At 37.9% G+C, this 23939-nt stretch overlaps 1 protein-coding gene across 1 annotated transcript; it reads left to right on the plus strand.

Annotated features, from left to right (window-relative positions):
- The first annotated feature begins 1077 nt into the window (after positions 1-1077).
- LOC124976911 (olfactory receptor 11G2-like) lies at positions 1078-2013 on the plus strand. Its single transcript, XM_047539990.1, has one exon. It carries the CDS (start codon positions 1078-1080, stop codon positions 2011-2013), a length of 936 nt encoding a protein of 311 aa, XP_047395946.1.
- Positions 2014-23939: the final 21926 nt, after the last annotated feature.

Here is a 23939-nt window from a genome sequence, read left to right on the forward strand (position 1 = left end):
GCTGGAGAGAGAGAGAAGCAGATGGGTCAAGGCACATTCTGGAAATAGTCACTAGGATTTGCGACTGGGTTGTATATGAAGAATATGAGAAAGGGAAGAGGGACAATGTTTGAAACAGGAAGGAGAAAGAGTCCTCAAATATTTACTCAACTATTCATCCATCTAGTAATAAAAATATTAATTTTAACTTTCAGGTTACCTATTCAGGGGATCTTAAGCTATACTTTTTCAGGTAGTTTTTCTCAGTAAATTTAATAATTCACTCATTATATGCATAAAGAATATTATTAGAGATGATGACTCCACAAGTTAGGTTAAATACGATCACTATCCAACAATATTTTGGTGACATCAAAAAGTCCTGGAGGCAAGGAGGAAGGGGAGAGTGCTGGGAAGTGATATTGACCAAATTATATGTTATATTGTGTATGTGTATGAATATGTTAAAAAATCCCATCACTATGTACAACTATAATGCATCGATTTTAAAATCTCATATTCTTTCCTTTTCTTTTATTTCTTGTTTTGTTTATGCAGTGCTGGGAATCAAACCAGGACCTCATGCCTCCTAGGTGAACACTCTTCCACTGAGCTACTCCCCAACCAATATGTCCCACATTTTTGTTCCCTAAATTATCAAGGCCAACAAGCCAATGCCTTAGGTGATGGTTTAGAGTACAAAGGAAGTACACTTATTTCATTTTTAAAAATTTATAAACCCTTCTAAATGCAAGAATTTTGCATATCCCCAATCACCTCCACAATACGGTTCCTTGAAATAGCAAAAATTTCTACTTTGATGAAGGTGTTGACCAAGAAAAGAGCTGAACTAGTATTATTAGTTCAAGAGGAAAGAAAAAGAGCCACGACTGGGGAGAGCTACATGAACTAAGGATTTCAATTTGCTTTGTGCACTACTATATGCCCAGTGCTTACAAGAAATACCTAGCAAACATAAATACTCAATAAATCTTAAATTAATAACAAATAACTTTCAGTTTCTTCTTCAGAAAAAAAAAGTCCCACTGTTATTCCTAGAATATTCAATAATTGCAGGTGCTGTTACAGCTCACAGACATGAAATCCTTCAGCTCCCCCAGCAACTCCAGCACCATCACTGGCTTCATCCTCCTGGGCTTCCCTGGGCCCAGGGAGGAGCAGATCCTCCTCTTTGTGCTCTTCTCCACTGTCTACCTCCTGACCCTCATGGGCAATGGTTCCATCATCTGTGCTGTGCACTGGGATCAGAGACTCCACACCCCCATGTACATCCTGCTGGCCAACTTCTCCTTCTTGGAGATCTGGTATGTCACCTCCACGGTCCCCAACATGCTGGCCAACTTCCTGTCTGGCACCAAGGCCATCTCCTTCTCTGGGTGCTTCCTCCAGTTCTATTTCTTCTTCTCCTTGGGCTCTGCAGAATGCTTTTTCCTGGCAGTTATGGCATTTGATCAGTACCTGGCCATCTGCAGGCCCCTACACTACCCTACTCTTATGACTGGGCGTCTCTGCAACATCCTCGTGGCCACCTGCTGGGCACTTGGTTTCCTCTGGTTCCCAGTCCCTATCATCATCATTTCCCAGATGTCCTTCTGTGGATCCAGGATTATTGACCACTTCCTGTGTGATCCAGGTCCTCTGTTAGCCCTCACCTGTTCCAGAGCCCCAGTGATGGAATTCTTCTGGATGATACTAAGTTCTCTGCTCCTGTTTATTCCCTTTCTTTTTATCATGGGGTCCTATGCTCTGGTCCTCAGGGCTGTATTGAGAGTTCCTTCCTCAGCTGGGCGAAGAAAAGCTTTCTCCACATGCGGATCCCATCTGACTGTAGTTTCACTCTTCTACGGCTCAGTGATGATCATGTACCTGAGCCCAACATCTGAGCATGAAGCTGGAATGCAGAAACTTGTTACCTTGTTTTATTCTGTAGGAACCCCATTCATAAATCCTGTGATCTATAGCCTGAGGAACAAAGATATGAAGCATGCCCTTTGGAAATTTTTAGAAACATAAGAATTAGGACCTTACTCAAAAAACATCCTTGCAGGCAACACAAAGGTCCAAAAAGTTTAAATAATCCAATGGAGCAAATTATGTTATATGTGTATAAATATAATGAACCACTTTTATGCATAATTATACTTTACTAATAAAAATAATTTAAGAATGAACAAATAACCTGGAAAGATTTATCAAGAGAGGATATACAAATGGTCAACAAGTATATGAAAAAATGCTCAACATCCCTAATCATCAGGTAAATACAAATTAAACCACAGAGAGATATCATCTCATCCCAGTTACAATTTCTATTATCAAAATTACAAAACAAAAATTCTGGTGAGGATGTGGGGAAAGGAGAACTTTGATACACTGCTGGGTGGAATATAAATTAGTATGGCCATTATGGAAGGCAGTATGGAAGTTCCACAAAAAACAAAAATTGAAAAAATAAATGAAAATAAAAGTAGAAAAAGTAGAACTTCCATATGATCCTGCTGTTCCACTACTGAGTATATCTCCAAAAATAAATAAAAGCAGTTTATTTATTATAGCACTCTTCACAGTAGCCAAGATATGTGTGTGTATGGAATCATCTATCAATGAATGAATGGATAAAGCGAATATGATATTTATATAAGCATATATACATCATATATTTGTGTATATATGTACACATTACATATATACAAATATATTATTTAGCCATAAGAAAAGAATAGATTCTGTCCTGTGCAGCACATAGATAGAACTGGAGAACATTATGTTAAGGGAAAGAAGCCAGGCACAGAAAGACAAATGATGCATGATCTAACATATGCAAAAGCTTAAATTTTGATTTTGTAGAAGTAGAAATAGAATAGTAGTTATCAGATCCTGGGAAGGGTGGGGAGAGGAGATATGGACATAATATGGTTAGTTGGTACAGGGTTACATTGATTAGAAGGAGTAACTTCTAACATTCTGTAACACAGTAGTATAATGAAGGCTGACAACGATTACTTGCATGCTTCAAAATAGCTAGCGCACAGGATTTTGAATGTTGCCAACATAAAGAAATGATGGTTGATTAAAGTGATACATATGCCAATGACCCAAGATGATTATAGCACCTTATGTATTTGTATTGCAATATCACATATCGTATACATGTACAAAATTATTATGTGTCATTTTAAAAAATAAAAATCTATTTAAAATGAAACACATCCTTGGGTAACTGGCCTATCTTCACACTTTTTCAGGCAAAAATAAATAGAAATGAGCACCACTCTGAGAATTGTTCATAGAATGATACTTAGCCTACACATATAATCAAATATATGTGAAAATATGTATGTACAGGAATGTTTCTGGCAGCATTGTTTGTAACAGCAAATTATTGGAAGAATTTAAAAGTCATTCATTGATACTTGTTTATATTTAATTATGATGTGTCCCTACAGTGGAGCATGTCACTTTTTAAATAAGAGTTTTATACGTACAGATATGGAGCCTCCAACCAGCCATGATGGTGGATGGCAGAAGACGGACAAGCATCAATAACTGGCCCAAAAGAGAACCTGCAGCACCTAATTATGCCCAAGGAAAAGTGCAATGGAGGAAAATAGAAAAGAAATCATATTGAATTGAGTCTGGGTTAACATGCTGTCGCCTATGCAGGGAACAGGGAGAGCACCATCACACCTTACAACTCACTCTCAGGACCCTTGCATTAATTACAATTTTGCCACTTATTGTCACATTGTGCAATGGAAGAACATGACAAATGTCCCCTGAGTCTGGGTTCCTTCCTAGGTAAAAGTAAAATTAAATCTACCCTTTCTAAACTCCAGTGGCACGGGGAAGATTGAATTAGATCATGATAAACACATTGCTTTAATTGCCATTAAGTCCTAGACAGAGGGCAAATGGTTGATGATTATTTCCATATTTTGCCTTAGGCTGGGAATATTAGAATAATTTATTCCAAGGATTATGGATAAGCCTCAGACCTATATTCAAAAGGTGAAGCAGACCACTGTTACAATCTGATTGATAAACATGTGCTTAAAATGTAACTGTGCAGGCATGTATTTGATGTGTGAAGCAATAAGGTAATAATACACTCTGTGAAAACACACACAAAAAAGTGTATTCATTCAGGTAAATAATAATTTTGGCTCAATGGAAGTTTTTATGTTGTTTTAGAGTAAAGTGTTTCATATGACTTAGTAATTGGCTTAAATTTAAAACTTACGTTAATTATAATTAAAATTGTAAAGGCTTAGCAATTTATAAAAATAACTTTCATTTAAAATGTAGAACAAACTTTTATATGCTACATACTAATATCTGTAAATTTTTCTTTTTTATTTTAAAATGTGAGTAAAATTTTCTGAATAGGTAACAGTTTATCATTTTGTGAAGTTATCCCAATTTTTATTTGTAGAGATGAAAGATCTTTATTGAAGTCATATTAAACCTTATAATTTTTATGCTTGGAAAAAAAAAAAAAGATAGGTTTTCAAGATGGCGGACTAGAGGGCGGCTGCATTTCATGTTGCTCCAGGACGCAGGATTCAAAAGAGGAGATAGTGAGAGACTTGGGACCAACTCAAAGCCGCCGGGTGAGTCTCTCCCGTTGGGGAGGCGTCCCGGATGGGCCGGTAGCCCCGGAACGCAGGGAACTTTGTGAAGTAGAGTTGCTCGGTGAGACACCCCTCCCCCCACAGGAGCGGTAAACACGGACAACTGGGATCATCGTAGAGGAGGGAGCTCAGCACAGTGCTTAGACTCGGAGCAACCACTGGGGCTCCGCGCGGCTGCCTGAGGAGGAGCTGTGTGGCGAGCTGTTTGGACTCAGAACGACCGCTTCTGAACACCGGGGGGGCTGCCCGGAGGAAGAGGAGGAACGTGGCGGGTCGCTTGGTCTAGGAGTGACTGCATCAGAAATACAGGCAGCTGCCAAAGGAGGAGCTGCGTGGTGAGTTGTTTGGACTCAGAACGACCGCTTCCAAACACCGGGGGGTTGCCCGGAGGAAGAGGAGAAGTTCGGCGGGTCGCTTCGTCTAGGGGTGACTGCATCAGAGCTACAGGCGGTTGCCAGAGGAGGAGGTGAGTGGTGAGTTGTTTGGACTCAAAGCGACCGCTCCTGAACACCCGGGGGGGTTCCCCAAGGAGGAGGAGGAACAGGGTGGGTCACTTGGACTCGGAGTGACTGCCTAGGGCTACGGGCAGTTGGTGGGAGGAGGAGACGCAAAGTGAGTTGCTTGAACTCCTAGTGACTGCATCGGAAACCGGGCGGCTGTCCGGAGGAAGAGGTGTGTGGCGGGTCTCTGGGTCTCAGAGCTATTGTATGGGGCTCCAGGTGGCGGCTCAGAGGAGGGGCTGCATAACCAGGCGATTAGGTGCAGAGCAGGGTCCCAGGACCGGCTTCTTGCTGGAAGAGCCGCACAGAGACATGCCTAGGGGCGGAGCGAAGTTTCCAGGACTGCGGGCAGATTCTCTGAGGAGAAGCAGCCTAAGGAGACTCGTCTGCAAACGGTGAGGCTCCCAGGCCCAGGAGGTAGGTCCGGGCCCCTGGGAACGTTGCAGAGGAAGACAGCCCAGCCCAGGCAGTAGTTGTAGATTGAGGGGAACCTCTAGGAGGGGAACTGACAACCGAGACCTCCCCACTGGGTGAGTCTTCCCTGCCGGGTGAGGTTTTCCCACAAGGATGGTAAAACCAGAGACACAGGCATAAACAGGCCTTGCCTCAGCCTGCAGCCTAGTTCCCCGTTGGATGACCATTGGTCAACAAGTGGAGGCACCTCTGCCCAATAGCAGGGAATATACCCCACCTGAGGGTCACCATCACTAGAGAGGCAGCTTCCTTGTGGAGCACCGCATTATAAACTTCCTCCAAGTCTTCAGGCTACTGAAGGATAAGAGGGGATATACTAGCAATCTTCAGGGACATTATAAGTCAATAGAGGAAATCTGCAATATCTTAAGGACCCACTAATTCCTGAAAAATATGAGAAAACAAGGGAAGAAAATGCCCCAAACAAATCTAGATGTTACATCAATAAAATCCAACGACAGCATGGCAGAAGAAATGACAGAAAGGGAGTTCAGAATGTACATAATTAAAATGATCAGGGAAGCAAACGATGAGATGAAAGAGCAAATGCAGGCATTGAATGATGAGATGAAAGAGCAAATGCAGGCATTGAATAATGAGATGAAAGAGCAAATGCAGGCATTGAATGATAGCACCAATCAACAGTTAAAAGAGCAAATACAGGAAGCAAAAGATCATTTCAATAGAGAGTTAGAGATATTGAAAAAAACCAAACAGAAATCCTTGAAATGAAGGAAACAATAAACCAAATTAAGAACTCCATAGAAAGCATAACCAATAGGATAGAACAGCTGGAAGACAGAACTTCAGATATTGAAGACAAAATATTTAACCTCGAAAACAAAGTTGAACAAACAGAGAAGATGGTGAGAAATCATGAACAGAATCTGCAAGAACTATGGGATATCATGAAAAGGTCAAATTTGAGAATTATTGGGATTGAGGAAGGCTTAGAGAAACAAACCAAAGGAATGAACAATCTATTTGAAGAAATAATATCAGAAAATTTCCCAAATCTGAAGAATGAAATGGAAAATCAAGTCCAAGAGGCTTATAGGACTCCAAATACCCAAAATTACAACAGACCCACACCAAGGCACATTATAATGAAAATACCTAACATACAAAATAAAGACAGAATTTTAAAGGCTGTGAGAGAAAAGAACCAAATTACATTCAGGGGGAAGCCAATACGGATATCAGCAGATTTTTCAATCCAGACCCTAAAAGCTAGAAGGGCCTGGAACAACATTTTTCAAGCTCTGAAAGAAAATGGATGCCAACGAAGAATCTTATACCCAGCAAAACTTACCTTCAAATTTGACAATGAAATAAGATCATTCCATGATAAACAAAAGCTAAAAGAATTTACAAAAAGAAAGCCAGCATTACAGAACATTCTCAGCAAAATATTTCATGAGGAAGAGATAAAAAACAAAGAAGCAAATCAGCGAAGGGAGGAATTATCCTAAAGGAACTGTCAAATAAAGGAGGAACCAAGATGTGTCAAAAATTTTAAATATGAACCAAATGACTGGGAATACAAATCATATCTCAATAATAACCCTGAATGTTAATGGCCTGAATTCATCAATCAAAAGACATAGACTGGCAGATTGGATTAAAAAGAAAGATCCAACAATATGTTGCCTGCAAGAGACTCACCTCAGAGAAAGAGATACCCATAGACTAAAGGCGAAAGGATGGGGAAAAACATACCATGCACATGGACTCAGCAAAAAAGCTGGAGTATCCATCCTCATTTCAGATAATGTGGACTTCAAGCCAATGTTAGTTAGAAGGGATAAAGAAGGACATTTCATACTGCTTAAGGGAAGCATCAATCAGCAAGATATAACAATCATAAACATCTATGCCCCAAACAGTGGCTTATCCATGTATGTTAAACAAATCCTTCTCAATTTTAGAAACCAAATAGACCATAACAAAATAATACTAGGTGATTTTAACACGCCTCTTTCACCACTGGACAGATCTTCCAAACAAAAATTGAACAAAGAAACCATAGATCTCAATAACACAATCAATAATTTAGACTTAACAGACATTTATAGAATATACCATCCAACCAAGAGCGAATACACTTTCTTCTCAGCAGCACATGGATCCTTCTCTAAAACAGACCATGTATTATGCCACAAAGCTAATGTTAGCAAATACAAGAAGATAGAGACACTACCTTGTATTCTATCAGATCATAATGAATTGAAGTTACAAATTAATGAAAGAGTAAAAAACAGAAACTACACCAATACCTGGAGATTAAACAATATGCTACTATATGATGAATGGATAACAGAAGATATTAGGAAGGAAATTAAAAAATTCTTAGAGGTAAACGAGAACAAAGAAACATCATATCAAAATCTCTGGGACACTATGAAAGCGGTACTTAGAGGAAGATTTATTTCATGGAGCGCATTTAATAAAAGAAGTAAAACTCAAAAAATAAATGACCTAACACTACAGCTCAAAGCCCTAGAAAAAGAAGAACAGACCAAGACCAAAAGTAGTAGAAGACAGGAAATAGTTAAACTGAGAGCTGAAATCAACGAAATTGAAACAAAAGAAACAATACAAAAAATTGACAAAATAAATAGTTGGTTCTTCGAAAAAATAAACAAAATTGATGAACCTTTAGCCACACTAACAAAGAGAAGACGAGAGAAAACCCAAATCACTAAAATTCGGAATGAACAAGGAAATATCACAACAGACACGACTAAAATACAAAACATAATTAGAAGCTATTTTGAAAATCTATACTCCAACAAAATAGAAAATTTCAAAGACATCAACAGGTTTCTAGAGACATATGAATTGCCTAAACTGAACGAGGAGGACATACACAATTTAAATAGACCAATTTCAAGTAATGAAATAGAAGAAGTCATCAAAAGCCTTCCAACAAAGAAAAGTCCAGGACCAGATGGGTTCTCAGCCGAGTTCTACAAAACTTTTAAAGAAGAACTCATTCCAATACTTCTCAAAGTATTCCAGAAAATAGAAGAGGAGGGAACTCTCCCAAACACATTCTATGAAGCCAATATTACCCTGATTCCTAAACCAGACAGAGACACATTGAGGAAAGAAAATTTCAGACCAATATCCTTATTGAACATCGACGCTAAAATTCTCAACAAAATTTTAGCAAATCGCATACAAAAACATATTAAAAAGATAGTGCACCATGATCAAGTGGGTTTCATCCCAGGGATGCAAGGTTGGTTCAACATCAGGAAATCAATAAATGTAATTCACCATATCAATAGACTTAAAGTCAAGAATCACATGATTATTTCGATAGATGCAGAAAAAGCATTTGATAAAATACAGCATCCCTTCATGCTCAAAACACTAGAAAAAATAGGGATAGTGGGAACATTCCTTAACATTGTAAAGGCCATCTACGCTAAATCCATGGCTAATATCATTCTAAATGGTGAAAAACTGAAAGCATTCCCTCTAAAAACTGGAACAAGGCAGGGATACCCTCTTTCACCACTTCTATTCAATATCGTCCTTGAAACTCTAGCCAGAGCAATTAGACAGACCAAAGAAATTAAAGGGATACGAATAGGAAAAGAAGAACTCAAACTATCCCTATTTGCTGATGATATGATGGTATACTTAGAGGAACCAGGAAATTCCACCAGAAAACTTTTAGATCTCATAAGTGAATTCAGTAAAGTAGCGGGATATAAGATCAATGCACATAAATCTAAGTCATTTTTTATTTATAAGCGATGAATCTTCAGAAAGAGAAATTAGGCAAACTACCCCATTCACAATAGCTTCGAAAAAAATAAAGTACTTGGGAATCAATCTCACAAAGAGGTGAAAGACCTCTACAGTGAGAACTACAAACACTAAAGAAAGAAATTAAAGAAAACCTTCAGAAGATGGAAAGATCTCCCATGTTCTTGGATAGGAAGAATTAATATTGTCAAAATGGCCATACTACCAAAAGTGCTATCCAGATTCAATGCAATTCCAATTAAAATCCCAATGATGTACCTTACAGAAATAGAGCAAGCAATTATGAAATTCATCTGGAAGAATAAAAAACCCAGAATAGCTAAAGCAATCCTTGCAGAAAGAGTGAAACAGGGGGTATCGCAATACCAGATTTTCAACTCTACTACAAAGCAATAGTAACAAAAACAGCATGGTATTGGTACCAAAATAGAAAGGTGGATCAATGGTACAGAATAGAGGACACGGACACAAACCCAAATAAATAAAATTTTCTCATACTAGACAAAGGGGCCAAAAATATGCAATGGAGAAAAGATAGCCTCTTCAACAAATGGTGCTGGGAGAATTGGAAATCCATATGCAACAGAATGAAACTAAACCCATATCTCTCACCATGCACGAAACTCAACTCAAAATGGATTAAGGACCTCGGAATCAGACCAGAGACCTTGCATCTTATAGAAGAAAAAGTAGATCCAGAGCTTCAACATGTCGGCTTAGGACCAGACTTCCTCAACAGGACTCCCATAGCACAAGAAATAAAAGCAAGAATTAATAACTGGGATAGATTCAAACTAAAAGCTTTCTCTCAGCAAAGGAAACTATCAGCAATGCAAAGAAAGAGCCTACAGAGTGGGAGAAAATCTTTGCCAATCATACTTCAGATAGAGCAGCTAATCTCCAGAATCTATAAAGAACTCAAAAAACTCTACACCAAGAATGCAAATAATCCAATTGACAAATGGGCTTAGGAAATGAATAGACACTTCACAGAAGAAGATATACAAGCAATCAACAAACATATGGAAAAATGTTCAACATCTCTAGTAATAAGAGAAATGCAAATCAAAACCACCCTAAGATTCCATCTCACCCCAATTAGAATGGTGATTATCAAGAATACAAGCAACAACAGGTGTTGGCGAGGATGTGGGGAGAAAGGTACACTCTTACATTGCTGGTGGGGCTGCACTATTAGTGCAGCCACTCTGGAAAGCAGTGTGGAGATTCCTTAGAAAACTTGGAATGGAAACACCATTTGACCCAGCTATCCCACTCCTTGGCCTATACCCAAAGGACTTAAAATCAGCATATTACAGAGATACAGCCACATCAATGTTCATAGCTGCTCAGTTCACAATAGCCAGATTGTGGAACCAACCTAGATGTCCTTCAATTGATGAATGGATAAAGAAACTGTGGTATATATATATATAATGGAATATTACTCAGCCCTAAAGAATGATAAAATTATGGTATTTGCAGGCAAATGGATGAAATTGGAGAATATCATGGTAAGTGAGATAAGCCAATCTCAAAAAACCAAAGGAAGAATGATATCGCTAATAAGTGGATGATGACACATAATGGGGGGTGGGAAGGGTTAGTGTTGGGGTTGGAGTTGGGTTTAGGGAGCGGGGCAGGAATGGAGAAAGGAAGGACTGTATAGATGGAGGGGAAGGGTGGGAGGGGAGGGGGGGAAGGGAAAAATGGCAGAATGAATCAAAGAACATTACCCTATGTAAATTTATGATTACACAAATGGTATCCCTTTACGCCATGTACAGACAGAGAAACAACATGTATCCCATTTGTTTACAATAAAAAAAAAAATGTAAAAAAAAAAAAAAGTTGATCAAACAGAGAAGATGGTAAGAAATCATGAACAGAATCTCCAAGAACTATGGGATATCATGAAAAGGCCAAATTTGAGAATTATCAGGATTGAGGAAGGCTTAGAGAAACAAACCAAAGGAATGAACAATCTATTCAATGAAATACTATCAGAAAATTTCCCAAATCTGAAGAATGAAATGGAAAATCAAGTCCAAGAGGCTTATAGGACTCCAAATACCCAAAATTACAACAGACCCACACCAAGGCACATTATAATGAAAATACCTAACATACAAAATAAAGATAGAATTTTAAAGGCTGTGAGAGAAAAGAACCAAATTACATTCAGGGGGAAGCCAATACGGATATCAGCAGATTTTTCAATCCAGACCCTAAAAGCTAGAAGGGCCTGGAACAACATTTTTCAAGCTCTGAAAGAAAATGGATGCCAACGAAGAATCTTATACCCAGCAAAACTTACCTTCAAATTTGACAATGAAATAAGATCATTCCATGATAAACAAAAGCTAAAAGAATTTACAAAAAGAAAGCCAGCATTACAGAACATTCTCAGCAAAATATTCATGAGGAAGAGATAAAACACAAAGAAGCAAATCAGCGAAGGGAGGAATTATCCTAAAGGAACTGTCAAATAAAGGAGGAACAAGATGTGTCAAAAATAATAAATAAATAAATTTAAAATGAACCAAATGACCTGGGAGTACAAATCATATCTCAATAATAACCCTGAATGTTAATGGCCTGAATTCATCAATCAAAAGACATAGACTGGCAGATTGGATTAAAAAGAAAGATCCAACAATATGTTGCCTGCAAGAGACTCACCTCAGAGAAAGAGATACCCATAGACTAAAGGCGAAAGGATGGGGAAAAACATACCATGCACATGGACTCAGCAAAAAAGCTGGAGTATCCATCCTCATTTCAGATAATGTGGACTTCAAGCCAAAGTTAGTCAGAAGGGATAAAGAAGGACATTTCATACTGCTTAAGGGAAGCATAAATCAGCAAGATATAATAATCATAAATATCTATGCCCCAAACAGTAGGCTCATCCATGTATGTCAAACAAATCCTTCTCAATTTTAGAAACCAAATAGACCATAACACAATAATACTAGGTGATTTTAACACGCCTCTCTCACCACTGGACAGATCTTCCAAACAAAAATTGAACAAAGAAACCATAGATCTCAATAACACAATCAATAATTTAGACTTAACAGACATTTATAGAATATACCATCCAACCAAGAGCTGAATACACTTTCTTCTCAGCAGCACATAGGATCCTTCTCTAAAATAGACCATAGTATTATGCCACAAAGCTAATGTTAGCAAATACAAGAAGATAGAGACACTACCTTGTATTCTATCAGATCATAATGGATTGAAGTTACAAATTAATGAAAGAGTAAAAAACAGAACTACACCAACACCTGGAGATTAAACAATATGCTACTATATGATGAATGGATAACAGAAGATATTAGGAAGGAAATTAAAAAATTCTTAGAGGTAAACGAGAACAAAGAAACATCATATCAAAATCTCTGGGACACTATGAAAGCAGGTACTTAGAGGAAGATTTATTTCATGGAGCGCATTTAATAAAAGAAGTAAAACTCAAAAAATAAATGACCTAACACTACAGCTCAAAGCCCTAGAAAAAGAAGAACAGACCAAGACCAAAAGTAGTAGAAGACAGGAAATAGTTAAACTGAGAGCTGAAATCAACGAAATTGAAACAAAAGAAACAATACAAAAAATTGACAAAATAAATAGTTGGTTCTTCGAAAAAATAAACAAAATTGATGAACCTTTAGCCACACTAACAAAGAGAAGATGAGAGAAAACCCAAATCACTAAAATTCGGAATGAACAAGAAAATATCACAACAGACACGACTAAAATACAAAACATAATTAGAAGCTATTTTGAAAATCTATACTCCAACAAAATAGAAAATTTCAAAGACATCAACAGGTTTCTAGAGACATATGAATTGCCTAAACTGAACGAGGAGGACATACACAATTTAAATAGACCAATTTCAAGGAATGAAATAGAAGAAGTCATCAAAAGCCTTCCAACAAAGAAAAGTCCAGGACCAGATGGGTTCTCAGCCGAGTTCTACAAAACTTTAAAGAAGAACTCATTCCAATACTTCTCAAAGTATTCCAGAAAATAGAAGAGGAGGGAACTCTCCCAAACACATTCTATGAAGCCAATATTACCCTGATTCCTAAACCAGAGAGAGACACATTGAGGAAAGAAAATTTCAGACCAATATCCTTATTGAACATCGACGCAAAAATTCTCAACAAAATTTTAGCAGATCGCATACAAAAACATATTAAAAAGATAGTGCACCATGATCAAGTGGGTTTCATCCCAGGGATGCAAGGTTGGTTCAACATCAGGAAATCAATAAATGTAATTCACCATATCAATAGACTTAAAGTCAAGAATCACATGATTATTTCAATAGATGCAGAAAAAGCATTTGATAAAATACAGCACCCCTTCATGCTCAAAGCACTAGAAAAAATAGGGATAGTGGGAACATTCCTTAACATTATAAAGGCCATCTATGCTAAGCCCATGGCTAATATCATTCTAAATGGTGAAAAACTGAAAGCATTCCCTCTAAAAACTGGAACAAGGCAGGGATGCCCTCTTTCACCACTTCTATTCAATATCGTCCTTGAAACTCTAGCCAGAGCAATTAGACAGTCCAAAGAAATTAAAGGGATACGAATAGGAAAAGAAGAACTCAAACTATCCCTGTTTGCTGATGATATGATTATATACTTAGAGGAACTAGGAAATTCCACCAGAAAACTTTTAGTTCTCATAAGTGAATTTAGTAAAGTAGCAGGATATAAGATCAATGCACATAAATCTAAGTCATTTTTATACATAAGTGATGAATCTTCAGAAAGAGAAATTAGGAAAAGTACCCCATTCACAATAGCATCGAAAAAAATAAAATACTTGGGAATCAATCTCACAAAGAGGTGAAAGACCTCTACAGTGAGAACTACAAAACACTAAAGAAAGAAATTAAAGAAAACCTCAGAAGATGGAAAGATCTCCCATGTTCTTGGGTAGGAAGAATTAATATTGTCAAAATGGCCATACTACCAAAAGTGCTATCCAGATTCAATGCAATTCCAAGTAAAATCCCAATGATGTACCTTACAGAAATAGAGCAAGCAATTATGAAATTCATCTGGAAGAATAAAAAACCCAGAATAGCTAAAGCAATCCTCAGTAGAAAGAGTGAAGCAGGGGGTATCGCAATACCCAATCTTCAACTCTACTACAAAGCAATAGTAACAAAAACGGCATGGTATTGGTACCAAAATAGAAAGGTGGATCAATAGTGCAGAATAGAGGACACGGACACAAACCCAAATAAATACAATTTTCTCATACTAGACAAAGGGGCCAAAAATATGCAATGGAGAAAAGATAGCCTCTTCAACAAATGGTGCTGGGAGAATTGGAAATCCATATGCAACAGAATGAAACTAAACCCATATCTCTCACCATGCACGAAACTCAACTCAAAATGGATTAAGGACCTCGGAATCAGACCAGAGACCTTGCATCTTATAGAAGAAAAAGTAGGTCCAGAGCTTCAACATGTCGGCTTAGGACCAGACTTCCTCAACAGGACCCCCATAACACAAGAAATAAAAGCAAGAATCAATAACTGGGATAGATTCAAACTAAAAGCTTTCTCTCAGCAAAGGAAACTATCAGCAATGCAAAGAAAGAGCCTACAGAGTGGGAGAAAATCTTTGCCAATCATACTTCAGATAGAGCACTAATCTCCAGAATCTATAAAGAACTCAAAAAACTCTACACCAAGAATGCAAATAATCCAATTGACAAATGGGCTTAGGAAATGAATAGACACTTCACAGAAGAAGATCTACAAGCAATCAACAAACATATGGAAAAATGTTCAACATCTCTAGTAATAAGAGAAATGCAAATCAAAACCACCCTAAGATTCCATCTCACCCCAATTAGAATGGCGATTATCAAGAATACAAGCAACAACAGGTGTTGGCGAGGATGTGGGGAAAAAGGTACACTCATACATTGCTGGTGGGGCTGCATATTAGTGCAGCCACTCTGGAAAGCAGTGTGGAGATTCCTTAGAAAACTTGGAATGGAAACACCATTTGATCCAGCTATCCCACTCCTTGGCCTGTACCCAAAGGACTTAAAATCAGCATATTACAGAGATACAGCCACATCAATGTTCATAGCTGCTCAGTTCACAGTAGCCAGATTGTGGAACCAACCTAGATGTCCTTCAATTGATGAATGGATAAAGAAACTGTGGTATATATATATATATATATATAATGGAATATTACTCAGCCCTAAAGAATGATAAAATTATGGTATTTGCAGGCAAATGGATGAAATTGGAGAATATCATGGTAAGTGAGATAAGCCAATCTCAAAAAAACAAAGGACGAATGATCTCGCTAATAAGTGGATGATGACACATAATGGAGGGTGGGAGGGGTCAGTGTTAGTGTTAGAGTTAGGGTTAGGGAGGGGGGCAAGAATGGAGGAAGGAAGGACTGCATAGAGGGAAAAGAGGGGTGGGAGGGGTGGGGGGGAAGGGAAAAAAATAAATGAATCAAACAGCATTACTCTATGTAAACTATGATTACACAAATGGTATCCCTTTACGCCATGTACAAACAGAGAAACAACATGTATCCCATTTGTTTACAATAAAATAATTTTAAAAAAAAAGAAAAAGAAAAAAAAAAAGATAAGGATAGCTACTATTCAGGTTGTGACTAGAGTTTGACCTGCCTTATCTAGACTAAGGTTGTAATTCCCTGCAGGTTCAGTCCCATATTTGAGTTAAAAATCTCTTCTCTGGTCTTGAAACCAGAAGTATTTCAAGTTTCAATTTTTTTCATATTTTCAAATATTTCATATACATAATGGATGTTGAGGATGAAACCCAAATCTCAGCAAAAGACTCATTATTTCTAATATACACTTTATACATACAATATGAAGGTGATTTTATACAAGATTTTTTGTGCATCTGCATTTTGACTGCAACCCACCACATGAGGTTAGGTGTGGAATTTTCCACTTGTGGCATCATATATGTGCTCAAAAAGTTCAGGATTTTGGAGCATTGGGGACTTTGAATTTTTTGGAGTTAGGAATATTCAACCTATATGGCTTAGAAGTGGCTAGCTCCACTGTAACTCAATGTGAACTAAACTGTCATGTTAGCCTTGTTTATAGACACATCAGGATTAAATTAAATCTAAACAGTTAACATAAGAGATTTAAGAAGGAAACTAATAGGGGTGGGGGGGAAGGGAAAAAATAATGAATCAAACATCATTGCCCTATGTAAATTTATGATTACACAAATGGTATGCCTTGACTCCATGTACAAATAGAGAAACAACATGTATCCCATTTGTATACAATAATAAAAAAAAAGAAGGAAACTAATGGAGATTCTTAATAAAATGTTATTCACTCTGATATCACTTAGACATGGTAACAGAAACATCAAAATTAATGAATTCCAAAAGTCCTCTAGCTTTTTACTTACGTAGCCACCCAGTCTGACTCTATTTCCACGACATGACCAGTTAGTGACATTCATGTGACCTGAGTGGGTGTCCATGGCAAGTACTGACTCCAGCTCTGCAGTCAGGGCACAGCTTCTGTTCATAGATGTTCAAAGACAGAGGATAGAGAAAGGAGGGGTAAAATGCTACTTCCAACCATGAGACTCAGAAGTATCAGGAGTTACAGCTTCATCCAACCCCCTAGCTAGGTGTCAATGGGATGACAGTAACAACTCTGAACCATTCTATTGACTTTTAGTAATGGCTACATTGATTTACAATTTATAGAGAATGAATATGTTTATAACATGCCTAACACTATAACTGCCTTATCTCACCCTGGAGAGAGTCAGACCCTCCTCTTTATGGCTGTCTCTATTATTCTCTAGAGACACTACATTCCACAGACTCCACTGGTAGATGGCCACCAGTTGAACTAAACCATTAGGAGATACCATCAGGAGATAGAAGAGTCAGAGAGAGAAGTCAGGCAAGTGGGGCCCATGATCCTGATGCTTTAGAAGACCATATGGTGGCCACACCCCGACAAACAGCACATTCCCACTGAGAGCCTATACCCTCTCCCTTTCCTCGTCAAGCTCTGGGTACTCAAGTCTTTGAGAGTCACTGCTCTTGTGGCCCTGAGTCTTCTTCCAGAGCCCTCTCCTGTGAACCTCTCTCCTGAATCTGTCTTCCCACTGAAAGACTGTACATTCCTAGATACAAGAGGTCAGGATGGGGGACTACTGAAGGAGCAGTGAGCAAAGCTGGAAATGCAAGCTTTGGTGTCCTCCTATGTGAGCCACAAACTGGGCCAGAAGTCCAGACCCAGCTCTCTCCACACCATGATTCTGCATGAAACGCCAAGAAATCTGAGAATCATAAAGTTGAACCTAGTGTTCAAGATTCCTAAGAGTATATTTGAAAATGTAGAAGGATAGAATATATTTTACCATACAAATTCTTAGTTTGATTTTTAACTTTTAAATATTTAGAAAGAGTGTATGTGAGAATCCAGTGTGCTCTCACCCTCTGCCCTACCAACGCTAAGGCTCAGTCTGGAGAGCATATTTCTTGTGTTACACTCCTCAGTTCTCGCAATAGCTGTATCTTTCACTACAGCTTCTCCCAGGGGATACCTGCTTGTCAGTGGCAGCTCTCACCGAGCTCCAAAGCACCATTTCCTCCCCTGCTCTTTTCAGGTCTTAGTAATATTTGCTCAATATTAGTAGTCCCTGTGTGCCTCTCTTTCCATTCATGATTCTCTTATTTCTGTCAACTCCTCCATACGTGGAGTCTCTTTATTGGTCTATGATGGTTAATGCTATGTGTCAACTCGATTGTGCCAAAGAGCACCCAAATTAACATTACTTCTGGATGTGTCTGTGAGAGGATTTCTGGTGAGATTAGTATTTGAATAGGTAAACTCAGTAAAGTAGTTTGCCATCCCAAAATTGTGTGGGCATCATCCAATTCACTGAGGGCCTACGTGGAATAAAAGGCAAGAGGAAGGAGGAATCCCGCCTTCATTCCAACCCCATTCCTAGGTTGAGACATCTCATTTATATAATTCTGTGATTGGACTGGGATTTACACCAGTGCCTTCCCTGGTTCTCAGGCCTTCAGATTTAGATTGAATTACACCACCAACTTTTCTGGGTCTCCCACTTGCAGATGGCAGATCATAGGACTTCTTAGTCTTTCTGATCATGTAAGCCAATTTGTCATAATAAACTTACATATATTCTCTTACTGATTCTGTTTCTCTGGAGAACTCTGACTACTAGAAGCTTTCCAGTTGAATCATCTGAATGGAATGCCAATCCCTGCTAGAAGCCTGGATGATTCACACAGCTCTGTATTGGTTAGGGGTGTGAGTCATCTTCATAGCATAAAGCAGAGTGAAAAAGAACATCCAGTGGAATGCAGAATGGCCTAAAGAAAATAATAAGGACATGAAATTTATTATCCTCAAAATTAATCCTTTTTCCTTTCTCCCTGAAACAAAGAGAGTTATCTTTTTTAAGTAAACATAGTGTTGGTTCATTAAATTAGTCTACAAATCAATCTATCCCAAAGAAACAACTCTTTTTACTTTTTTAATAGTTCATTATATTTATACACAATATTGGGGTTCATTCTGGTGTTATTATATATAAGGGTGGAAAATAATTTGTTATAATTCAGTCACCAGTACTTCCCCTTTTCCTACCCTCCTCCCTCACCCTGTCCCTTTCCTCTACTCTTCTGATCTTTCTTCTATTTATATATAGATTTTTTAATTCGTGCATTATGGATATAAATAAAAGTGAAATTCACTGTGGCATATTCATATATGTACATCTGATCTCTTTTCTATTTTAACGGAGTTTCCTACCCACTTATTATTATTATCATTATTTTACTTATTTTGGTCTAGCTTCTGCATTTGAGAGAAAATGTTCAACCCTTGATTTTGAGTCTGGCTATTGCCCTTAGCATGATGTACTGCATTTCCATCCAGTTACTACCAAATGCCATAATTTCATTCTTCTTTAGGGCTGAGTAAAACTTCATTGTGTACAGATACTACATTTTCTTTACCCATTTATCTATTGATGGGCACTTAGGTTAGTTCCACTGATTGGCTATTGTGAATTGTGCTACTATAAATATTGGTGTGGCTACATCTCTATAGTATGCTGATTTTAAGTCTTTTGGATGTATAGGTCATATGATGGTCCAATTACTAGTTTTTTGAGGAATCTCCATACAGCTTTCCAGAGTGGCTGCACTAATTCACAGTCCCACCAACAAGGTATGAGTGTGCCTTTTCCCCCACATCCTCACCAGCATTTATTATTACTTGTATTCTTGATAATCACCATTTTGACTGGAGTGAAATGAAATCATAGTGTAGTTCTGCTTTGCATTTCTGTAATTGGTAGAGATGTTGAAATTTTTTCATATATTTTTGGCCATTTGTGTTTCTTCTTTTGAGAAATATCTGCTTAGTTCTTTTTCCCATTTATTGATTGGGGTCTTTTCATTGGTGGTGGTAATAGTGGTGTTAAGCTTTTTGAGTTCTTTATATATTCTGAGTATTAATCCCTAGTCAGAGGGTAGCTAACAATGATTTTCTCCATTTTAGAGGCACCCTTTTCACAATCTTAATCTTTACCTTTGCTGTGTAAAAGACTTTTAATTTGATGCTATACCACTTGATTCTTAGTTGTATTTCTTAAGCTAGTTAAGGAAGTCAATGTCTACACCAATATGAAGGAGTGTTGACCCTACGTTTCTTATAACAACTGAAAAGTTTCAGGTATAATTCCTAAGTCTTTGATACACTTTGAGTTGACTTTTGTGCAGGATGAAATATAGGAATCTAGTTTTATTCTTCTACATATGAATATCCAGGTTTCCCAGCACCATTTGTTAAAAAGACTATCTTTTCTCCATATGATTTTGGCACTTTTGTTGAATATAAGATGACTGTACCTGTGTGGGTTTGTCTCTGTGTCTTCGATTCTACTCTATGGGTTTTCATGTCTGTTTTGTTGCCAATACCATGCTGTTTTAGTTACTATTGCTCTGTAGTATAATTTGAGGTCTGATATTGCAATGCCTCCAGCGTTGCTCTTCTTGCTCAGAATTACTTTGACTGTTCTGAGTCTCTTATTCTTCCAAATGAATTTAGAACTAATTTTTCTAGTTCTGGGAAGAATGTCCTTGGTATTTTGATAGAGATTGCATTAATTATGTATAATAGTGTTGGTAGTATGACCATTTTGATAATATTAATTCTGCCTCTATAAACACATGGAAGGTCTTTCCATCTTCTAAGGTCTTCAATGACTCTCTTTGGTGTTCTGTAGTTTTTATTGTATAAATCTTCCTTCTCCTTCATTAGATTCATTCCTAAGCTGTTGTTTCTTTGTTTGTTTGTTTGCTTTGTTTGTTTTTTTAGGTTATTGTGAATGTAACAGTTTTCCTAATTTCTTTTTCAGCAGATTCATTATTGGAGTATAGAAAAGCAATTGATTTATGTTTGCTGATCTTAGATTCTGCTACTTTCCTAAATTTATCAGGCCTACAAGTTCTCTAGTGGAGTATTTTTGGGGGGTAGGGGGTCTTCTCAATATAAGATCATATCATCAGCAAAAAGAGTTCACTTGATCTTTTCTTTTCCTGTTTGTATCCTTTCAATTTTCCGTGTGTATCCTTTTAATTTTCTTCTCTCACCTAATTGCTCTTGCTAGAGTTTCCAGAACTATTTTGAATAGGAATGGTGAGAGTGGACATCCTTCTCTTATTCCTGTTTTTAGAGGAAATGCTTTCAATTTGTCTCCATTCAATATGATGTTGGCTTTCAGTTTGTCATTTATAGGCTTCACAATGTTGAGGCAAGTTTCTTTTACCACTAGTTTCTCTAGTGCTTGAAACAAGAATAGGTACTGGACTTCATCAAATGTTTTTTCTGCATCAATTGAGATAATCATTTATTCTTGTCCTTAACTCTATTTATGTGATGTATTACATTTATTGATTACTGTATATTGAACCAAACTTGCATACCTGGGATGAGACCCACTTGATCATGGCACCTTATTTTCTTTTTTCTTTTTTTTTTATTGTAAACAAATGGGATACATGTTGTTTCTCTGTTTGTACATGCAGTAAAGACATACCATTTGTGTAATCATAAATTTACATAGGATAATGTTGTTTGAGTCATTCTGTTATTTTTTCCCTTCCCCCCACCCCTCCCACCCCTCTTTTCCCTCTATACAGTCCTTCCTTCCTCCATTCCCCCCTCCCTAACCCTAACCCTAAACCTAACCCTAACCCTAATGTTAACTACTCCCACCCCCCATTATATGTCATCATCCGCTTATCAGTGAGATCATTCGTCCTTTGGTTTTTTGAGATTGGCTTATCTCACTTAGAATGATATTCTCCAATTTCATCCATTTGCCTGCAAATGCCATAATTTTATCATTCTGTATGGCTGAGTAATATTCCTTTGTATATATATGCCACAGTTTCTTTATCCACTCATCAATTGAAGGACATCTAGGTTGGTTCCACAATCTGGCTATGGTGAATTGAGCAGCAATGAACATTGATGTGGCTGTATCTCTGTAGTATGCTGATTTTAAGTCCTTCGGGTATAGGCCAAGGAGTGGGATAGCTGGGTCAAATGGTGGTTCCATTCCAAGCTTTCTGAGGAATCTCCATACTGCTTTCCAGAGTGTTGCACTAATTGGGGTGAGATGGAATCTTAGGGGAGTTTTGATTTGCATTTGTCAAAGCACCAGCTGCTTTGACAGCTACAAATTCCAAATGCTCTGGATCTGCTTGGTTCAGAAAACTACTGCTTTCTCCTCAAGCTTTATTCCTCTCCCATTATTTCCCATGTTCTTCCACCTCTGCATATGCCCCTTACCCAGTGAACTGTCACGTGTTCTTAGGAGGAAACATGTGGCAAATGTAGAACTCACCGGATGGTTCTTCCATTTGTCTTGGAATTCTAGACCCTGAAGTCTTGATTGATTGTCTTATATATTTTGACCAGATTTTACAGTTAGTTTTTTTTTTTTACTGTAAACAAAAGGGATACATGTTGTTTCTCTGTTTGTACATGGAGTAAAGGCATACCATTGTGTAATCATAAATTTACATAGGATAATGTTGTTTGACTCATTCTATTATTTTTTCCCTTCCCCCCAACCCTCCCACCCCTCTTTTCCCTCAATACAGTCCTTCCTTCCTCCATTCTTGCCTCCCTCCCTAACCCTAACCCTAACCCTAAACCTAACCCTACAACTAACCCCTCCCACCTCCCATTATGTGTCATTATCCGCTTATCAGCGAGATCATTCGTCCTTTGGTTTTTTGAGATTGGCTTATCTCACTTACCATGATATTCTCCAACTTCATCCATTGGCCAGCAAATGCCATAATTTTATCATTCTTTATGGCTGAGTAATATTCCATTCTATATATTTATACCACAGTTTCTTTCTCCATTCATCAATTGAAGGACATCTAGGTTGGTTCCACAGTCTGGCTATTGTGAATTGAGCAGGTATGAACAGTGATGTGGCTGTATCTCTGTAGTATGCTGATTTTAAGTCCTTTGGGTATAGGCCGAGGAGTGGGATAGCTGGGTGAAATGGTGGTTCCATTCCAAGCTTTCTGAGGAATCTCCATACTGCTTTCCAGAGTGGCTGCACTAATTTGCAACCCCAGCAGCAATGTATGAGTGTACCTTTTTCCCCACATCCTCGCCAACACCTATTGTTGCTTGTGTTCTTGATAATTGCCATTCTAATTGGGGTGAGATGCAATGTTAGGGTAGTTTTGATTTGCATTTCTCTTATTACTAGAGATGTTGAACATTTTTTCACATATCTGTTGATTGTGTGTACATCTTCTTCTGTGAAGTGTCTGTTCATTTCCTTAGGCCATTTGTTGATTGGATTCTTTGTATTCTTGGTGTAGAGTTTTTTGAGTTCTTTGTATATTCTGGAAATTAGCGCCCTATCTGAAGTATGAGTGGCAAAGATTTTCTCCCACTCTGTAGGTTCTCTGCTTCACATTACTGATAGTTTCCTTTGCTGAGAGAAAACTTTTTAGTTTGAATCTATCCCAGTTGTTGATCCTTGCTTTTATTTCTTGTTCTATGGGAGTCCTGTTAAGGAAGTCTAATCCTAAGTCAACAAGTTGAAGGTTTGGACTTACTTTTTCTTCTATAAGATGCAGAGTCTCTGGTCTGATTCCGAGGTCCTTGATCCATTTTGAGTTGAATTTTGTGCAGGGTGAGAGATAGGGGTTTAATTTCATTCTGTTGCATATGGTTTTCCAGTTTTCCCAGCACCATTTGTTGAAGAGGCTATCTTTTCACCATTGCATATTTTTGGCACCTTTGTCTAGTATGAGAAAATTGTATTTATTTGGGTTTGTGTCCATGTCCTCTATTCTGTACCACTATTCTACCTGTCTATTTTGGTACAAATACCTGCCGTTTTGTTACTATTGCTTTGTAGTATAGTTGAAGTTCTGGTATTGCAATA

The sequence above is a fragment of the Sciurus carolinensis genome, chromosome 2, assembly GCF_902686445.1.
Source record: "Sciurus carolinensis chromosome 2, mSciCar1.2, whole genome shotgun sequence".
In the NCBI taxonomy this organism is placed as follows: domain Eukaryota; kingdom Metazoa; phylum Chordata; class Mammalia; order Rodentia; family Sciuridae; genus Sciurus; species Sciurus carolinensis.

Excerpts from the sequence above, each read along its gene's own strand:
- LOC124976911 (XM_047539990.1), top strand. The coding sequence starts at position 1,078 with ATGAAATCCTTCAGCTCCCCCAGCAACTCCAGCACCATCACTGGCTTC.